The sequence below is a fragment of the Exophiala aquamarina genome, assembly GCF_000709125.1.
Source record: "Exophiala aquamarina CBS 119918 chromosome Unknown aczIA-supercont1.3, whole genome shotgun sequence".
Classification (NCBI taxonomy): Eukaryota; Fungi; Ascomycota; class Eurotiomycetes; order Chaetothyriales; family Herpotrichiellaceae; genus Exophiala; species Exophiala aquamarina.
The window spans coordinates 3,378,886-3,396,847 of record NW_013550585.1 but is presented as its reverse complement, the minus strand read 5'-3'; the positions used below and the strand labels follow the sequence as shown (position 1 = coordinate 3,396,847).

Genomic DNA, 17,962 nt, shown 5'->3' with positions numbered 1-17,962 from the left:
CAACTGTGGGGTCCAAGCTGCCTGTTTCGAGGGCCAATATTCATGTATTTAGTTTCCCTAGGTAGTGGACAGGCGTGGTGCATGACCACACAGAATCAAATCCAAAGCCCGATAATGCAGTCTTTTTGATTGTGTTTGCGGCCCGCATGACATTACGTAGTAACCAAGGTCCCCGAACAAAGCAGAAAATGGCAGACGATGAGAAGAACAACCTGCATGTCACATTATTGTGGCCGTGGAATGTAATATCTACTGCTGCTATACTGCAGTCTGTCTGTTTCTGGCAGTGTTGCCTGGCATTGGGAAATTGAAGTACATGAGCTGCCACTACTTGCGTCTGCCTTTTTAAAAGTGCAGGTGCGACTTCGTCCTTCGTACTCAGTACCGACGGTGAGGGCAGGCTCAAGTGCAAAGTGCAAGTACCGAGTACAAGCGCAGACGGCAGGCGCAAGGCCCGCTCCACTGTCCACTACTGCCCACTGTTGCCTTCCCTCCTTCCGCAATTGCAATTGGCGGCTTCCTTCTCAGCCTCTGCCACTTCTTCCCTCTCCGCCGCAAATTCAATCCCCCATTGCCACCGGCTCACCTTCTGGAATCCCGTTCCTCATTCCAACATCCACTACTTCTTCTACCGAATAAAACTTACTTCTAGTCCTCTAATCCCGGCCATCCATGGTTCTTGCATAGGCTTTCCGTCCCATCATTAACCTGGCCCTCCGAGCACTCCCCATTGGGACATGCCCGCATCCCAAAAACAGTCGCTGTCACAGTCCAAGGATGATTTAAGCAGGCATCTGCGTTCCGCATCTCCAGCAGTCAAGAGGCCTGCCTCAGATATGGGAGCCCAGGATAGAGAGTCCTACAATAGCGACGTCGAAATGGCCGATGGTGAAACCCCCGGCCTGACGCCCTCAGACCCTCAGGCTAGCCCGGATACAAAAGCCAAACAACAAGATACAGGCCAGAGACACCGCGAAAAGCCTTCCGCCGACTCCCTCACTCATGCCTCCGATCCACGCTCCCTTCATCAGAACCTTCCTTCCGATAACAGTGCCAGTTCCGCCTCCGATTCCCTCATTCCCAGTCCTTCCAACCAGTCCACCGCGGGAACCTCTTTGAATGCCGATGGATTCGCTATCCCACCCTCAACTCCCTCGCTTCCCAGTCTCGATGAACAGGTCGCCAAAGTCACCCAGATCAGCTTGAAAGAGCCTCAAGAAGGGGACATTGGCTATCTAGTCTCTAACAAATGGCTAGTCCGCGTGCAAGCCCGGAGTTCCTTCGCTTCGGATTTGATCAATCCGCCCAAATCTGCAACCGAAGGAGAGATTGGCCCCGTGGAGAACTCAGACTTGGCTATGGTCATTGAAGATTCAGGCAAGCTCATGGACGAAGCCGGACATCCCTACGTACCTCTTCGACCTGGCTTGACACAAGGAGAAGATTACCAGATTCTCCCTCAGGAGGCTTGGGATCTGATCGTTTCATGGTATGGCCTTGCCAAAGACTCACCGGTCTTGACGAGGTATGCCCATGATTCGCAGGTTGATGGTGCCGAAGTGGCCAATGTTGTCTACGAGCTTAGCCCTCCCATCTTTTCCTTCCTGAAAGTCCCCAGCGAGCACACCACCCAAACTCAGCGTGAAAAGGACCTTCCGCCTCAACGCCTACTGGCCAGCAAGAGGAAACCGTTTATGCAGTGGTTGAAGGAGGGAAAGGAATTACTCCACATCGATCTAAACACTCAAGTCCGTGTGTGGAGGATTCTTGGTGGCCTCAAAAACTCCAGCGGCTCTGGCATCATTACACCCATCGCCTCAAGAAGTGCTTCTCCGGCTCCAGGTGCAGAGATCGTGGCTTCAGCGGGAGATAGGATGCTCCTTGATGTCAATACATTTGCTTCGCTGCTTATTGGTGAGCATCGAGAACTCCTTGAGATCAAGGATCAGACTGGCAACTCTAAGTACAATGGTAGCTTGACTTTGGGCACGGCCGGCCTGGGACGAGATGAGGTCATCTGTTTGGAAGAACAAAAACCTGGAAAGGAGGAGTGGCCCAGCGAAAGCTCGAAACTTTCTATCAAGGGACTCAAGACCACTGCCAAAAACCTCACAGTTAGCGGGAGAACCAGCCCTGCTCCTGGTATGGTTACTCGCGGTCGGCAAAAGCAAGCTGGAAGACCGCGCGGAATCACTGGACTCAGCAACTTGGGAAATACCTGCTACATGAACTCTGCCCTGCAATGCATCCGAAGTGTCAAAGAACTCACCGATTACTTTCTACTTGATGAGTGGAAAAAGGATTTGAATGTCACCAATGTCCTTGGACATAGAGGCGAGGTTGCCAAGGCCTATGCCAACCTCCTCCACCAGATCAATGACGAGAACTCATCGTCGACGAACCCGGGTAGATTCAAAGCCGTCATAGGTAGACATGGTCCAAGCTTCTCCGGCTATCAGCAGCAAGACTCGCAAGAGTTCCTGCTTTTCTTGCTTGATGGTTTGCAGGAAGATCTGAATCGAGTGCTCAAGAAGCCATATGTTGAAAAGCCTGACTCCACAGACGAGATGGTCAACAATCCAACTGCTCTCAAGGAATTCGCTGATAAAAATTGGGAGATATATAAAGCAAGGAATGATTCTGTGGTTACAGACCTCTTTGCTGGCATGTACAAGTCCACCTTGACTTGTCCAGTCTGTGACAAGGTCAGCATCATTTTTGACCCCTTCAACAATTTGACCTTGCAACTCCCTGTCGAGAATAACTGGGCGAAAGAGATTCTCTATTTCCCTCTACACAAGCGGCCATTTCGAATAGACGTGGATATCGACAAGCACTCAAGTATCACAATGCTGAAAGAATTCGTCGCTAAACGCACCCACGCTGATATCCAACGACTGCTAGTTGCCGAGTCGTACAAGAACAAGATATACAAGATCTTCGATAACAACGTGGTCATCTCAGAAGCGAATATTCAACCCGCCGATATTATTTGTGTGTATGAGTTAAATTCCGTCCCGACAAACTACAATCCCAACAAGGTCAAGAAATTCTCACTGTATACAATAGGTCGTGAGACAGAGGATGACCTGGTTGAAGATGATAGCGCCGAAGCTGATTCTTTGTTGGTACCTATGTACAACAGATTAGTCAAGACTCCTGCAAGAGCAGCTAGCAAGCCTTTCTTCGGGCAGCCAACCTATCTTGTTCTCAACCGACAGGATCGTGCTTCGTACGATGGAATCCTCAAAAGGGTTCTTGGCAATGTACTGGGCATGACGACAACAAATCTACTCGATGCCGACATTGACTCGGACAACGCCGGGATTACACCTGAAGGCTCCGATACAGTTGTGATGGCAGACGACGTCTCTAGCTCAGATTCAAATCCACCGCTAGCAGCTTCTTTACAGGACGAAGATGGCATCGTCGATGTTTCAATGCGTGACGCAAGTCAAGCGCCGGAGGCGAGATCCCAATCCCCTACGTCCACGTCTGACTGGTTCCATCAGCCAGGAGTGAAGGTTCCCCAGTCCCTGAAAAGTCTATTTACCATTCATGTGGCATCTACCGGTGAAGGAATCCCGACTGGCTGGAATCAGATCACAGAGAGCCATGATTATGACACCATCACAACGCGCATCCCGAAAAGCGTGTCTCATCGACCAGCAAGGTCCAATGGATCTCTCACTCTTGCGAATGGAGATGATGGGTCAGCAACAAGTGAAGATGAACTGGCAGGAGATATTGAACATGATGAACACATCATATCAAGCGATGAGACAGGCTCTGAGTCAAACGGCAGTCCCCTGCCAGTGGATCCGGATTCGGACAATGGACTAGCTGTCCACCGTTCGAGTAAGGCGAGAAACCCCAAGTCAAAGCGATCCAAACGGCAGCAGCGAAGTAAGGGTAATCTTAATAAGAAGCGCACGCAGCGTCGGACACCTCCGCCTCCACCCCAGCCTCAACCCAAAGTAAGCAGCAAAGGATTGATTCGCCCTGGCGAAGCCATCGTCCTTGATTGGAATCAAGATGCTTTCGAGTCTCTTTTTGGTGGTTCAGAAACTAGCACAGAAGATGCAGAAGCCTTCCATGGCGCACCAACCTGGAAAAGTGTTGAGCTCTTCCATGATGCTGAACTGGTCGCAAAACGTGCTCAGCGAACAAGTCGGAGGAAGAATGGCATCTCATTAGATGACTGTCTAGCTGAGTTTGGCAAAGCCGAGACACTGTCAGAACAGAATGCCTGGTATTGTCCACGTTGCAAAGAACATCGTCGTGCAGACAAGACCTACGAGCTGTGGAAAATACCCGACATCCTTGTCATGCACCTGAAACGATTTAGCTCGAATCGAAACTTCCGTGACAAGCTGGAAGTCAAGGTGGAATATCCAACTGAAGGACTAGATCTCAATGGAATGGTGAGGGACAAGGAAGAAGGCAAGAGTCTCATCTATGATCTCATTGCAGTGGACAATCACTATGGAGGCCTTGGCGGCGGACATTATACTGCCTATGCGAAGAACTCTGTCAACAATAATTGGTATGAATACAATGGTAGGTGGATAATTTTTCTTGTCCTGTTCATCGGCTAACTAAAATAGACTCCCACGTTTCTCAACGTTCAGATGAACGGACTGTGGTGACGAGTGCGGCATACCTTTTGTTCTATCGCAGGCGGGAGACTCCACCTGGTCACCCTTTAGGCGGACCACTGATCGAGGCAATGATGGCGCGAGACTACTTGGAAGTCGACTCTGAGAATCCTCAAGCATCTCGTGAACCTTCCCCGGTGGCGGGGGAAGGTCAGCGTCTCGGCGACTCCTCCCACAATGGGTCGTCGAGCGCTTTCACAGCCGGTCAAGGTCACCGCGTGGGAGCGGTTGGCTTGGCCATGGAAGAGGAAAATCCGAGTCGCGGTCTACTAGCCGAAACCGCAAGTCTACCGAGACTGATCGGACCGGCAGTCAGTGATGAGCTACCATCTTACAGCGAGCACGATGCTCGCGGCATGAACATAGACGATGGTGATGAGGGTGTTGATATGAGTTATGGTCCAACTCCGTGGGACTCAGGCGGAGGCTGGTCATTTGACCAACTAAACACACAGTCGCGCATGGCGGCCCCTTCGGAAGATGGCATGTTCGGAGATAATCGCAGTAATGACAGCACGCGTGTTGAAGGTAACATTGGGAGTCCAAATCATAGTCTCCTTACCATGGACGATGGCGATGAGGTGGATAACCCTATCTACAGTGAACCTGTCACCAGCGAAGATTATGGCAATCGGAGCATGAGAGAAAGTGCTCCTCCTCCTGAAATTCCAGGAATGTCCAACATACCCAATGAGGATGAGGATGATCTGCCGGTAATGGAACTGACGGCAGATCCAAGCGGTGAGCTCAAATTCCGATCCGAGGCACGTTGAGTGCACATCAAAAGGGAAACGCACCAGGGGCAGTGATCGGAGGGTTGATCCGCTGATAATGTTTTTATTGGCACGAAAATAGCGGTGGACCTGGGCGGAGGTGGCCAGGTCTTGCTCTGCATGACTGGGGTAACATGGTCGGATAGATGACTTATTACTATTCCGTACTGGCAAGCGGAAAAACAAGGCAATCGGGCGACCTGCAAATTGGCATGATAACAAGAACCTGGCATGGGTACAACGATACACGGCAGGCCAACAGCGGCCCCATTAGCATTTGCCGGCATATGCAGGTTGTAGGGCGCAATGACATACAATGCTTGTATATAGAGGACCGATTAGCAGCAGTCGAGGATGCCTCGGGGGGACTTGGTGCTTCAAAAACAGGAAAGGATGCTTTTGTCCGTCTGGCCGAGATGTTCGCTTCAACCCTGAGACGCTCAAACCCGCTAGGAGATTCTGGTCCAGACGCGTGACATGTTTCTTGGACATTCCTCACGAAAGGCTCGAAGCCATTTACGGAAAATGGAAAACGAGTTTGAAGATACAATACTCCGGTCCATCCGTGTGAATGGATAGCGTGGGGTTAATCCAACCAAGTAACAATGGAGCTATTCCGCCCAGTGTTCGGCCTCGGGACTGCGATGTCATAGTGGAATTCTACCATGGCCTGATAGATAGCTGCAGCAGTTGGCCTTGGGCCTTGTCCCCCTGGATACTTGGTCATGTATATTATACAACGACATGGATCCTTGTGGTCTGATCGGTAGTAAATATTTGATATTCTTCGACTTCTCAAACTCATGTGGGCTTTATCGGGACCTCTGCGAAGAACCCCTAGCAAGCACGACGGGGATCTCTCAATTATTCCAGTTAGTGGTACATACATAGATATATAGTACATCATTATGTACCATTACTCGGTACTCCTTTACCAACTGGAAACTTAGCGCGGCAGTAGTTGCTTCGTGCCTTAGTGCAGTCCCAGTGCTAGTATATCTTAGCGGGCTTGGCGTGGCTTGCAGTCTCCTCAATCTTTTTGCGCCTGCAGCGCTTCTCCAAACCAGCCTTTGATGTCGAATTCGTGCGGTGTGAGGTCTGCGCGTGCACTTCTGTTTTCCTCAATACCCTGTGTGTCTCAAAGGCTCCCTCGCGTGTCCAAGCCCAGCCAATTCATTCGCTCATTTTGAGGTCCCGAGCAGGATAATGCTTAGACCCATCGTTTGCTGAACACACCAACCTCCCCTCCACCTCCATTTCCGCACCCGCATCCTCAGCGACCATCAATCGCATTTAGGAGCGCAAAGAGAGAAGAGAGAAGAGAGCGCCAGATCCGCCCACACAACCACCGCAGCCATGGCGAATGCCTTGACTTCTAGAGATGAGCCGAAACAGGCTGAATACGCTGGAGGTATGCATGCGCTCTCTCTAGCACACAACCCTCCGCACTGGACAGTTTGCGATTACTGTTCCAAATGCGCGCGCAATCCACCTGCACCTCTCCCGCCCCGTTCTGCAGCGAATGCCCTTGCCATTGAGACCCCTCTAGTTGATTTGAAGTTGTTGTTATCATGTCCCTTTTTTGGTTTGGATGATGTTTTGATGGTTGGCTGACTCGTGTTGGCACTCCCCTCTGCAGACGAGGTTTCCGCCCTAGTTCTCGACCCCGGCTACGCGACAACCCGTGCAGGCTTTGCAGGAGAAGATACACCCAAATCAATAGTGCCTACATACTACGCATCGACAGCGGATCAGCGACGATTCGGCGATCATGTCATTGATGTGCCGCGGGAAAACGTCGAAATCAAAAATCCACTGGGTTCAGATGGAATTGTGGAAGATTGGGAGGCGGCGGAGGCTTTGTGGAAATACTCGTTTGCTCACAAACTCACTGGGATCCGTCCAAACCGAGCTCTACAGGAGTGGTTGAACGATAGTAGCGCTGTGCCCGATCTGCAGAAGGCCATGGCTGAAGCGATGGATACTGAGAGATGTCTCGAGGACCATCCTTTGTTTATGACTGAGCCGTCGTGGAACCCAACCAAGGCAAGAGAGAAGACTGCTGAGATTGCGCTGGAGTCATGGGCTGCGCCTGCCTTCTATCTGGGTCGTGCCGGTGTCATGGGTGCCTTTGCTGCTGGAAGACCCAGTGCGTTGGTGATCGACTTCGGGGCTTCTCACGTCTCGGTGACCCCTGTGCATGATGGGATGATCCTGAAGAAGGGAGTGGCGAGAGCCAACATCGGAGGCAACTATTTGTCATCACAAGTGCGGAGCATGCTGGCTGCGAATGAGACTGGTGCCGTCACCATCACACCCCATTATTTGGTTCAGTCCAAACAACCGGTGGACGCGGGACAGCCAGCAAATGCCATTTTGAAGACGATGCCTGACGGTTTCAAGTCGCCCCAGCCTTCTTTTCGCCGGTACCAGGAAGAGAAAGTGATACTGGAATTCAAGGAATTGGGCCTACAAACATGGTCCAATCCCAACGCGCCATTCCGTGGGCAGGGGGAAGTCAGCACACGAGAGCCACAATTCGCTCAGCCGTTCGAGTTCCCGGACGGCTACAACCAAACATTTTCGACCGAGCGATTCAGAGTGGTTGAATCACTCTTCGACCCACAGTGTTATTACGCGCCACCTGCAGGTTCCGTGGACGCGACCCTTTACCCGGCGCCGGACGCAGCAAGTACGATCCCCGGGCTGGTCCGTACTTGTCTCACGCAGGTTGACGTGGACATTCGACCATTCCTGCTCAGCAATGTGGTGGTGACGGGAGCTAGTTCACTGATTCGTGGCTTGCCCGACCGTCTGCAGCAGGAACTCACCAAAATGTACCCGACGGCCAGAGTCCGGATTCAGGCATCGGGCATGAGTGTGGAGCGGAAGTTTGGGTCGTGGATCGGCGGGAGCATCGTGTCGTCCCTTGGCACGTTCCACCAGATGTGGATTTCGAAGAAGGAGTACGATGAGCATGGTGCCAGCATTGTGGAGAAAAGGTGCAAGTAAAAGTGAATGGGGCACGGTAGGAGGATGTGGAAATGTCGGGAAGATCCGCCGACAGGTTTCTAGGAAGGCTCTGGAAGTTTGGCTTGATCTACAGCAGGCCAAGGGGAAAAGGCCAGAAGCAAGAGGCGAATGAAGTGGGATGATTCTGGTACCGTGTTTTATGCAAGTGGGCACATGCATATCATTTTCGGCTTTGAACCAAGACACCCGGGCACTATCAACGGTCCGTTTCGGCCGGGAGGGAGGGGGCGCCGCCAAAATGTACTACTACTATTACGACTTCGACTCTGCTATGATGATTAGATTTCTCAGCCAAAGTTCTCCGAATGGTTGAAGACGAAAAGGGAAAGGGACGACGAAGAATGGAAAAGTCATGGAATGGGCACGTGAAGTGGGTTTTCTAAAGCAGGACTCTGGAATCAGGATTCCTGTTTGCAACATCCAGCAAACCGCGCGTACCTGCTCATGCATTTTGCCAACATCAGGCCATTTGACTGCTTAATGAAAGCCATAAGTTGTACTGTGCATGGGCAGCTAGGCCCGATGAAGATGCCGAGTCAGTGAGATCGATTTTTAGGAATTGGCGGTCTCGTCACTCGAGGGTAGTTGCGCAAGTACATAGTCCGGCCACGGTATGGAGTCAGGCTTCAGGGCCAAAATCAAGCGATCGACAACCCCACGACGAGTGTGGAATTCACGCCGTAGACACGAGTAGTACGGAGTACTTGGACACGCCTGTGGGTGTGGGTGTGGGTTGCGCAGCATAGACGAGGCCAGGGACCCCTGGTTGGACGTCCACTGTCCAGCAGAAGGCTCTGCACAAGAGGGTCCGGAATATGCGACAGTACGGAGTACCACTACTGACTGCTAACTAGTCGCCAAAGCACTTAATTGCGAGTCGTCAGCAAGACTAGGATCACGGTGTCGGGGAATGCAAGGGGAAAAGTTTACATTGCCTCATGACCTGGCCAGACAGACCTGTGCCGTCGATGTAACGGTGCGGCGGTGTGCTGAGGCGAGGTGAGGTGAGGTGTCTGTGATCGTCTTTCTATAGGAAGTCAGCAAGCTATTCTATTGCGGAATACTCGGTGGAGGTGTTCAAGGCTAGACGATTGTGGTGGGTGTTCGTGGACGGCGGACAGAACCAGACGGTCGGGACCAGATATGACAGAGAAGAGGGCCACTTTCTTCCATAGTGCCTCGTCCGAGTGGCCCGTGGTACGTGGTACGGACGGAGGACGGAGCACAGAGTAGTTCGCTACACGAACAAAAGGACTGACCTTACTCGCACACATTGGGAAGCGCTTTAGCTTTGGGACCGAGCCGAGTTACATATCATAACTGCCACAATGATGGATGGAAACCCAGCCAATTTCGAGGAGGACTCGTACTCGTAGATCCTGAATTTTTCCCTTTCTTGGTAATGGGAGTCGACCCAAATGGTTAGAGGTTTGTTGATCACGAGGCTACAGTTATGTGCTGGGGATTAGATCGATCGTCAAGTCCCAGGGCGGCTCTAACATTCACCGACTAATTTATTTGGACTTGTGCTTCGGGGGGTGGATGCTGAAGGAGTAGGTCGTCATAGCGAGAACTAGCTAACCTTAGTTCGTCGGAAGTGGGATCCCTAAGGGGACTTCCCGTGGACGGGGTGCCTGGTCGGCAGGTGTGTCGCCTACGAGTAAGTTTATGGTCTCCTTTGTTAGCCATGGAAGAATCCCTGGCGGGAGGTGCCTAGGTACCTATATTATACTCGTAAGGTACCGAGTCCTGCGTAATTACATACTCGTAGGTAATTCGGAGGTGTCTCACCACCTACAGTACTCCGTAGGTGAACCAGTAAGTAATTCACCGTAGTCCGTCCCCCGTACGGAGCCCTGCGGTGGCTAAGCTACCTTGAGTAGCTGGTCCTGTGGATCTGGCCAGGCCACTGTCAGTCTGGTCTGGGCCCATCCTGAGTCCTGAGTCCTGAGTCTCCTCATAGCCGTTGGTACTTCGTACCCCGTACTTCAGCTGCCTAACCCAGCTGCATCCCACGCTCTGGTTTCTCTGCAGGCCAGCACCGGGAGCCAGGCACCCAGCAGGGGGACCCCTCCCCCCCCCCCGGGCCATTCCTTGGTCACACAACATTGAACGCGGCATGTTCCCAACCATTTTGGGGGGGGGGGGGGGGAGGGGTTCCATACCGTCGGTAACAAGCATCAGTTGTAAACTTGTAACTTTGTTGGTGTGTCTCTCGTCCAGCGACTAACCAGAGTACGGCGTAGTAGGGAGTACATACGTGCCTAAAGCTAAGCTTACTGTACTCGTACTCGTAGCTGTGCTGTAGACTCTGGACTGGTCTGTTCTCCGGGAGTCTGAACTGCATACGGGGTGTTGTCTTTGCCTGTAACAGTGATAGCGCCATCCCTCACCCCGTCGGCCTCTCGTCCCCTCATTTTCAACAAAGCCCGTGTTAGACTCTGTACTAGCACCTAAGAACTTCCCTGGTAGGTACTCCGTACCTAGGATATGAGGAGCCTTAGTTGGCACCCAGATGGTTACTATTGGAATCCTCGTCCGAATATCACTTCAAATTAGTGCCTTCCTAGTAATAGTAATTCGCAAAGAAGTAAAGTCGAAAGCGACAAGCATCCCTACCAACTGTCCAACTGTCCAACTGTTTAATTTCCCTGCAATCTGGCGCTGTACGAGCAGCTGCTCCCAACTGCAGTTACTGCTACATCCTATAAGCAAACCGTCTCCCTCTCCTCTTCTCAGACTCGCATGTTTTACAGCATTTTACCTTTCATCTCCTTGCCCTTCTGCTGTCCTTTTACCGAAAAAGGCACCCCTCTCGACATCATCTCTTCCTCTTCCCTCCCTCATCGTCCTCGCCACTGCCATCGCCATCGCCATCGCCATCGTCATCGCCCTTCACCCGCCAACGCATCAGAATATCCACCTATACGAATGCCACCTGTCTCCTCGTCAATCAGCCACGGACTGTCGCTCCTCCCTGTTCCACCGCCTCCTCGCCTCCTCGCCTCCTGGTCGTCGCCACATCAAAAGCACCCACCACCACCCACCACCACAGGCCACACACGATTTGACTGCAGTATTCCACTTTCTCAACGTCTGATCCTCGGATTTCTTCCAAACTTTTTTTCTTGAGTAGCCGATCCACATCCAAATCCTCCAAAGCGGAAACCTACCGTGCCTTACCTCTGGGTCCCTGTTTGCTCGCTCTCCTCCCTGTTCTCATCGGTTAATTCCCGTCACCCTTGTACGAAACTCTAGCATTTCTTTGCCGCCCAATCTACTGCATGGCACCTTCGCTAGGAGTAGTAACACGAATTTCGCCTGTTTCCCTATCCCTTTTCCGGTGTATCGAAACCTCCCGCTCCCGCTTCTCAACTCCAAACTCTATCATTGTACCCAACTGTCTTCGGCCTTGGTGACCCTCTCTCTCCTGTCTCTGTTCTCCGCCGCCACCTCACGTCCATGAGTACGACCACGACCCTCTTCGGTGCAGTGTTTCTCACCTGACTCGCAAAACACAGCACATAGAGGCCCACCGGTGTTTTGTTTTCCACTCTTCTAGTCCCCGGCCTTGGACCTCCCGGGTAAAGAGTGCCGTGGCTGCTTTCAACTCAACAATAAGCGCCCGGGTTTGTTTCCTCGAAGCTTGGAATAGAACCATATTCTTCCCAAACATACCGACTACTTCTCGCCCTCTCGCCCTATCGTCCTCTCCAGTATTGTCGGCTGGACCATCCTGATCCTTTTCCCCAGGCCATGTCCAATGCCACAAAATTTAGAGCCATTGCCACATTAGTTCAAACCATGGATTCACCAGTGGTACCAAGTTCAGATTCCTCGAATGACGAGACTTATCAAACGAGGTCATTAACGGCTAGCATCACCGATTACCCTATGTATTGGGGGAGGAGATACCATCGGTATAAAGAAGGCACCTATCTGTTCCCCAACGACGAAGCCGAAAACCATCGCCTCGATGTTCAACATAGCATACTCAACGAGTTACATGGTCGCCTCTTCTTTGCCCCTCTTGACCCTGCCATCACTCGAGTTGTCCTGGATTTGGGCACTGGTACTGGAATTTGGCCAATTGAATTGGCTGACACGGGCTTGTTGCCCAAAGCTTCCATCTTCGGCACCGATCTTTCCGCCGTTCAGCCGTTGGATGTACCAAACAATGTTCATTTTGAGATTCAAGACTGCTCCGAGGAAGACTGGGTCCGACCTTTTGGAAGCGTCGATTATTGCCATACTCGATTCCTCGCTGGTAGTCTCACCTCGTATGAAGATCTGATACGGAACTCAAAGCAATATCTACGTCCTGGCACCGGCTGGTTGGAATGTCAAGAACTTCACCCGACTCCTGTCTCAGACGACAATACCATACCTGCAGACTGGCCTGCCAAGACTTGGGACGATAATCTGGATTATGCTTGCACCCAGGCCATATACCCACCCCGTCCTATTCGCATCGGGCCTGATATCAAAACTTGGATGCAAAGGGCCGGCTACGTTGATATCCACGAACACATCTCCAAGATCCCAATCGGCCCTTGGCCGAAAGATAAACGTCTCAAACGTATTGGACAGTGGTGGTTGGGGAATTGGTTATCCGGGTTACAAGGGTTCTCCCTCAAAACCTTCAGTACCGACGGACTCAAGTGGTCAAGAGAAGAAATTGAAGTCATGTTGGCCGAAGTGAGGAAATCCTTGGCGATGAAGGAAGTCCATTCTTATCACAGGTACTATGTCGTTTATGGGAGACGGCCTTCGGTTGAGGAGGAGGAGGAAGCGTTTCACAGTCGGCTGCACTCTCATGGCTGAAAGGGATGCGGAATCACTCAGACTTCTATCATCACATCACGTACAGGACTCGAGAACAGAATTTCTGCCTAGCGGAGTCGATGTTATGGATCCTTCGAGCATGGGAGTGGCCGCGGCCAGAATGGCTGCTACGATCGGTCGACCTATGTCAGCCACCGAATGGCTTCCAAATCCAGAGCTCCAGGTTGTGCGTCAAAAGAGCAAGATGGAGCGTTTGGATGAAAAGCAAGAGGTTCCAGACTCGAGGAGAACCCAAGTCGAAGGTACCCGAGGGTCAATCTCCGGAATGGAAACTGGGTGGATCCAGGCAACCGTCCTAGTTATGATGTTCCACGATGGCGTTGGGTCTACGAGGGGCTGTCAATGGAGTAACACCGCTCGTCACGACGGGGTATTTATCAATGTGCAATCAGTGCACGAGGAATGGATCATACCACGCATGGATACACTTTGAACCGTGGAACTGGATGTCCATTGACGTTGGGATGGAATAAGTGAAAATGAAATGCAGACACCTTTGCTCCTCTGGTGGAGACAGCCACATCACAGCCGGACAATCAGTCACAGCACTAATAAATGCAGCTTTCGCGTCATCTCAACGACTGAAATGATTGGGCGAGGGAACTACTTCAGACCCCCGGATGAAAAGGCGGAAGTTGAGGACGTGGAGGACTAGGAACACACCGATTGCAAATCGGTAATCGGTATTGGTATGATACGACGAAATGAAACGAATAATGGCGAGTTGAGTTGACCGAATTAATGTATACATATACAGGTACGTTTACGAAGACAGGATGTCCCATTGATTTCCCGAAGAAGCGAGCAGGGGGGTATGTACTTTATTTCCGGACAGGCGAAAAATTGAAGACCAAAAATGGAATCGGATGCCTACTGTACCCAGGCCAGCCAGGTATTCATTAATTCTCGCCTCCCCCAAGGCTGTCTTTAGAATTCCAAGCTTCCCTGCATGATTGTCGGTGTACGGTTAGATACTCTGCAATCACCTCTACCTAGTTACATATTCCGTGCTCTGTACTGCGTACTCCGTCCATTAGCTACTATCAGCGTCCCCGGGGGGGGGGGGGGGGACTGGAATCACAAAGTCAGTGACCAAGAAGAAGCGGGCGCCTGGGTGTATCCCAGTTCGTACGGAATACTGGAGATGGTGCTACGAGTAATGTTCAATGTAGGTCCGAGTGCTCCGTACGGTGGTACATACATGAATACATGAATGTGTAGGTAGTTACGTAGATGCGTGGGTGGAAAGGGCGGATCCGCCTCCCTTCTCCGCCTCCCTTCCCTCCCCCCATCTCCCCCTCCCCACCCCGCCTCCTGCGCTTCGGGGCGGCGAGAACTCTGTCACGTACTATTGTCACCTCATATGTAGCATTGTCGAGGGCCGACTGCGCTGTTTACTGATTGAGGGCTGTTACGAGGTACATGTACATGTACATGTACGCACCGAGGAACTAGAGACATCCGCAGTACGGTACGATGTCGAGCTAGCTACTTGGTTGACTAGAGCCGCTCAGTCCAGTTGCGGTGGCAATCAATCTGTGTATGAACTTATCTCGCAAGTTTCCTTCCTGGCTAGCTCTCGTGAGATGGAGAGAGATAGAGGTCCTGTGGACGGATGCCTTTTGGTCGAGCGGTGTGGTTTCTCGGTTCGTGCTGGATGAATGTCTGGAGGGATGAGGTACAAAGGTGCTTACCGTGAAATGGCCCTTGTAGATCGCTTCCATAAGACTTCAACATCCGACTTGCTTCTGTTCCGTTTCCGAGCCCTATTTCCCCGTTTTGGCGCTTTGGGTTTTCCTCTCTTTTGCATGTTGTTGGTTCTATGTACGAGTAGGAACCAGAAATGCGGGTGCCAAGCAATTAGGGATCAGGTGGCGAGGAAAAGTTGACCAGGGATGAAATGAGGATGGGGAACAAGGCTAACGTCCACACCGGCAAATCGACATTCCCAAGCTTTTGAAAAGGCGTTTGGGATTTTCGTCGTGCTCGTTGCTAATTAGCTACTTGGTCGCCCGGCCCACCGAATACCTGCAGGGTCAGGAGCCTCGAGAGCGTTCCTCGTTCACGGTGGATGAGGGTTGATGGCGCATTCATTTCAGAAACCCCAGTAAGGGTTTCCATGGTGCCAATGGGATCGCCAGGATTTTTAAAACTGGGGACGGATTCAGTCAGTCTCGCCAAAGTCAAATCAAGATCGGAGAACAGAGCAGTGAATTGCAGCCAACACCGGACGGGTACGAATACCTAATTACTTCGTGGCGCTACCAAGTAAGTTTAGCTAGTTCGCTTCCCCAGACGATCCGCCGAGGTCTTCAATTTATAATAGCATGGATGGAACTTAGCGGCGGGAGACTCCCAACTTCGGGTCTCAAGATCCGAAGTTTGTAAGCACCAGACCCCTGGATAGGCTCCCAATAGGAGACCGGAGATAGCGATTGGGTGCCCTCGGTTGTTACTGTATACACGGGCAAATTTCCGGGCTAAGCAAGCAAGGAACAAGCTGGAATTGGAAAGTGCGTGTTGGCTTTTGTCCCCGAACGTGTCATGCGCTGAGTGATTAGCGTATTATGACTGATTCATCATCATCTCTTCCCCCGTACCTCGTAGTACATTGGCAGGGGATGGAAAATGGGGATCTGGTATTCGTTTTTGGTGACGTTGAACTTGGAAGATGGCATTCGTTTCTGATTCGCTGCAACTGGTAAGTCTAAGGCCGTTCACCCGGGCTGCTCCTGCACCCGTCGGTTAAGGTTTGATGCCAGATTGTGGGATACGAGTTGGGTTCCGTCTCTAGACCAGAAAAGGTTGTCTCTCTTGAATTCACCGGTGCCACCGGGCCTCGAGTCATGTTCCAAGGAGGGAAAAAGGAAATTGTCCAAGACTTGTGACCTGTATTTTATCCGTTCAGGATGTGCAATATGGTTGGCTTCATGACTTGTCTTCGGCTGCTCCCTGGAGACAGTCTGGTGGCGGCCTGGGATATATGAACTCTAAGCTGCCACAAATCCAAATCAGCGCCATTCCCGTTGGCGAGGATAGACAAGGTACCCGTACGGCGTACGATAACTTAAGCGAAGGTCGTCGAGAATTCCAGATATACGACCGGAGAGACCCGATCTCATTGGCGCGTGTCGAAGTTTCATTGGGTACCAGACTATCTGTTTGACAGCGGGTTCCACTGCCATCCCCTGATGACAGAAAGACTTGCATGACCCCGATGCCCGTTATGGGAATGCAACGGAACCCCGTGTAAGTGAAGGGCAAGGTCCCTGATCATGTCCAAGCTGAAAGCGAAACTTTATTTCCACTCCCGACCTTCGATAGGCCCTCGGCCCAAGACTTGGTGCACGCCGACGGCATAATGTCCCAGGGTGCTTCGTTTTGTCGAAACTAAAAGAGACGTCGTTGATGCATGGATTGCTATCACCTCCGGAACAGGTTCGTGCATAGAGCTCTAGGCCCATCCAGTTTCTTCTCCATCGTCTAATTGTTTGTGGTCTTGTCCGTGTCACGTCTAAGAGCTCGCACACTTGGCCAGCGTAGAAACGAGTGGCGTAGCCTGGGGGGCCTTCCAATGAGATCCTGTATGTACTCCGTACTGTATCGACTCCCGTTCGAGATCCCCACCTCTCTTCTGCCCGGCCACCACGGTAGTGCCAGGTTCAAATCTGCAGAAGATCCGAAAAAGCGATCCACCTTCTCAAGGCAGCGAATGATTAGACATACTCATGGAGGGTGATCTAATGCCCATGGGAACAACGAAGGGTGGACCGTTTTTAGGCTTGACGACACCGTGAGGCATGTCCATTGAACTGACCTAGCCAACATGCTTCCAACCAGGCCGACTAGGGCCAAATTCCGGAGGACTGGGTGGGTGAAATTCGTGGTAGCCTTCTTCCGCTCCAGATTAGATTGCTTAATCACCTTTGTCTGCTCCCTGGCGAATGCCTCGTCCTCACTACCGCGAGTATTTGCCCAAGCCGCCTGCCGATCTCTGAAGTTCGTCAATGGCCGGACATCTGGACGGAGCAGGTTGGCAGTGGCAATTCGGGAATCATGATAGCACACAGACTAGTGATGTCTTGGTAAAAGATGTCTCAAAGTGATCAGGTAGGTCCCGCTTTGTTGACGACAACGTCTGAATGACAAAGGTTGATGGTGTTTATCAAAGCCGGCAGTCTAGGCGGATCTGCGGCTAAAGATCTGGTCAATCGGTGAAGCCGCCTTCCGCCCTTCCGCCAAATCGAGCTAAACTAACGTCCTTGATTTAAAAAAAAAGTAAGAAGCCCAATTTACTAGTAGCAGATGAGCGAAACTAGATACCGTCGAACAGTCAGGCGGCAGGGCAGCAATGCAGGAATCTCCAAGCACTTGGCTGCCTTGTATTGCAAGGTTTTGAGGGTTTCAACCTCTGACCACTTTATACTTTTACAAGTGAATACAGGTAAGCATCTCAAGTGGCCTGAGAGGCTGGGATCATGTAACGAAGTCTTACATACATCTTGGGCGACGAGACTACGGTAGGCCAAGAGAACGGATCTGAATGTACGGATGCCTCCAACCAGGGAGAGCAAGTCCCCAATCTCAAAAATCGCTATTCTGGTGGCAGCGGTCAAATTTTGAGCCAACTCGCCTCTCTCATTCGAGATGCCC

At 51.6% G+C, this 17,962-nt stretch overlaps 3 protein-coding genes across 3 annotated transcripts; all 3 read left to right on the top strand.

The window, feature by feature from the left end:
• Window positions 1-836: 836 nt before the first annotated feature.
• Window positions 837-5,431, top strand: A1O9_04791 (uncharacterized protein; the record flags this gene model as incomplete). Its single annotated transcript, XM_013407079.1, has 2 exons — window positions 837-4,560; window positions 4,608-5,431. 2 exons carry the CDS (start codon window positions 837-839, stop codon window positions 5,429-5,431), a joined length of 4,548 nt encoding a protein of 1,515 aa, XP_013262533.1.
• Window positions 5,432-6,787: 1,356 nt separating this feature from the next.
• A1O9_04790 (actin-like protein 4) lies at window positions 6,788-8,443 on the top strand (the record flags this gene model as incomplete). The annotated part of the gene is made up of 2 exons (XM_013407078.1): window positions 6,788-6,842; window positions 7,071-8,443. 2 exons carry the CDS (start codon window positions 6,788-6,790, stop codon window positions 8,441-8,443), a joined length of 1,428 nt encoding a protein of 475 aa, XP_013262532.1.
• Window positions 8,444-12,220: 3,777 nt separating this feature from the next.
• A1O9_04789 (uncharacterized protein) lies at window positions 12,221-13,288 on the top strand (the record flags this gene model as incomplete). The annotated part of the gene is made up of 1 exon (XM_013407077.1): window positions 12,221-13,288. The coding sequence occupies one exon, from the start codon at window positions 12,221-12,223 to the stop codon at window positions 13,286-13,288; it is 1,068 nt and encodes a 355-aa protein (XP_013262531.1).
• Window positions 13,289-17,962: the final 4,674 nt, after the last annotated feature.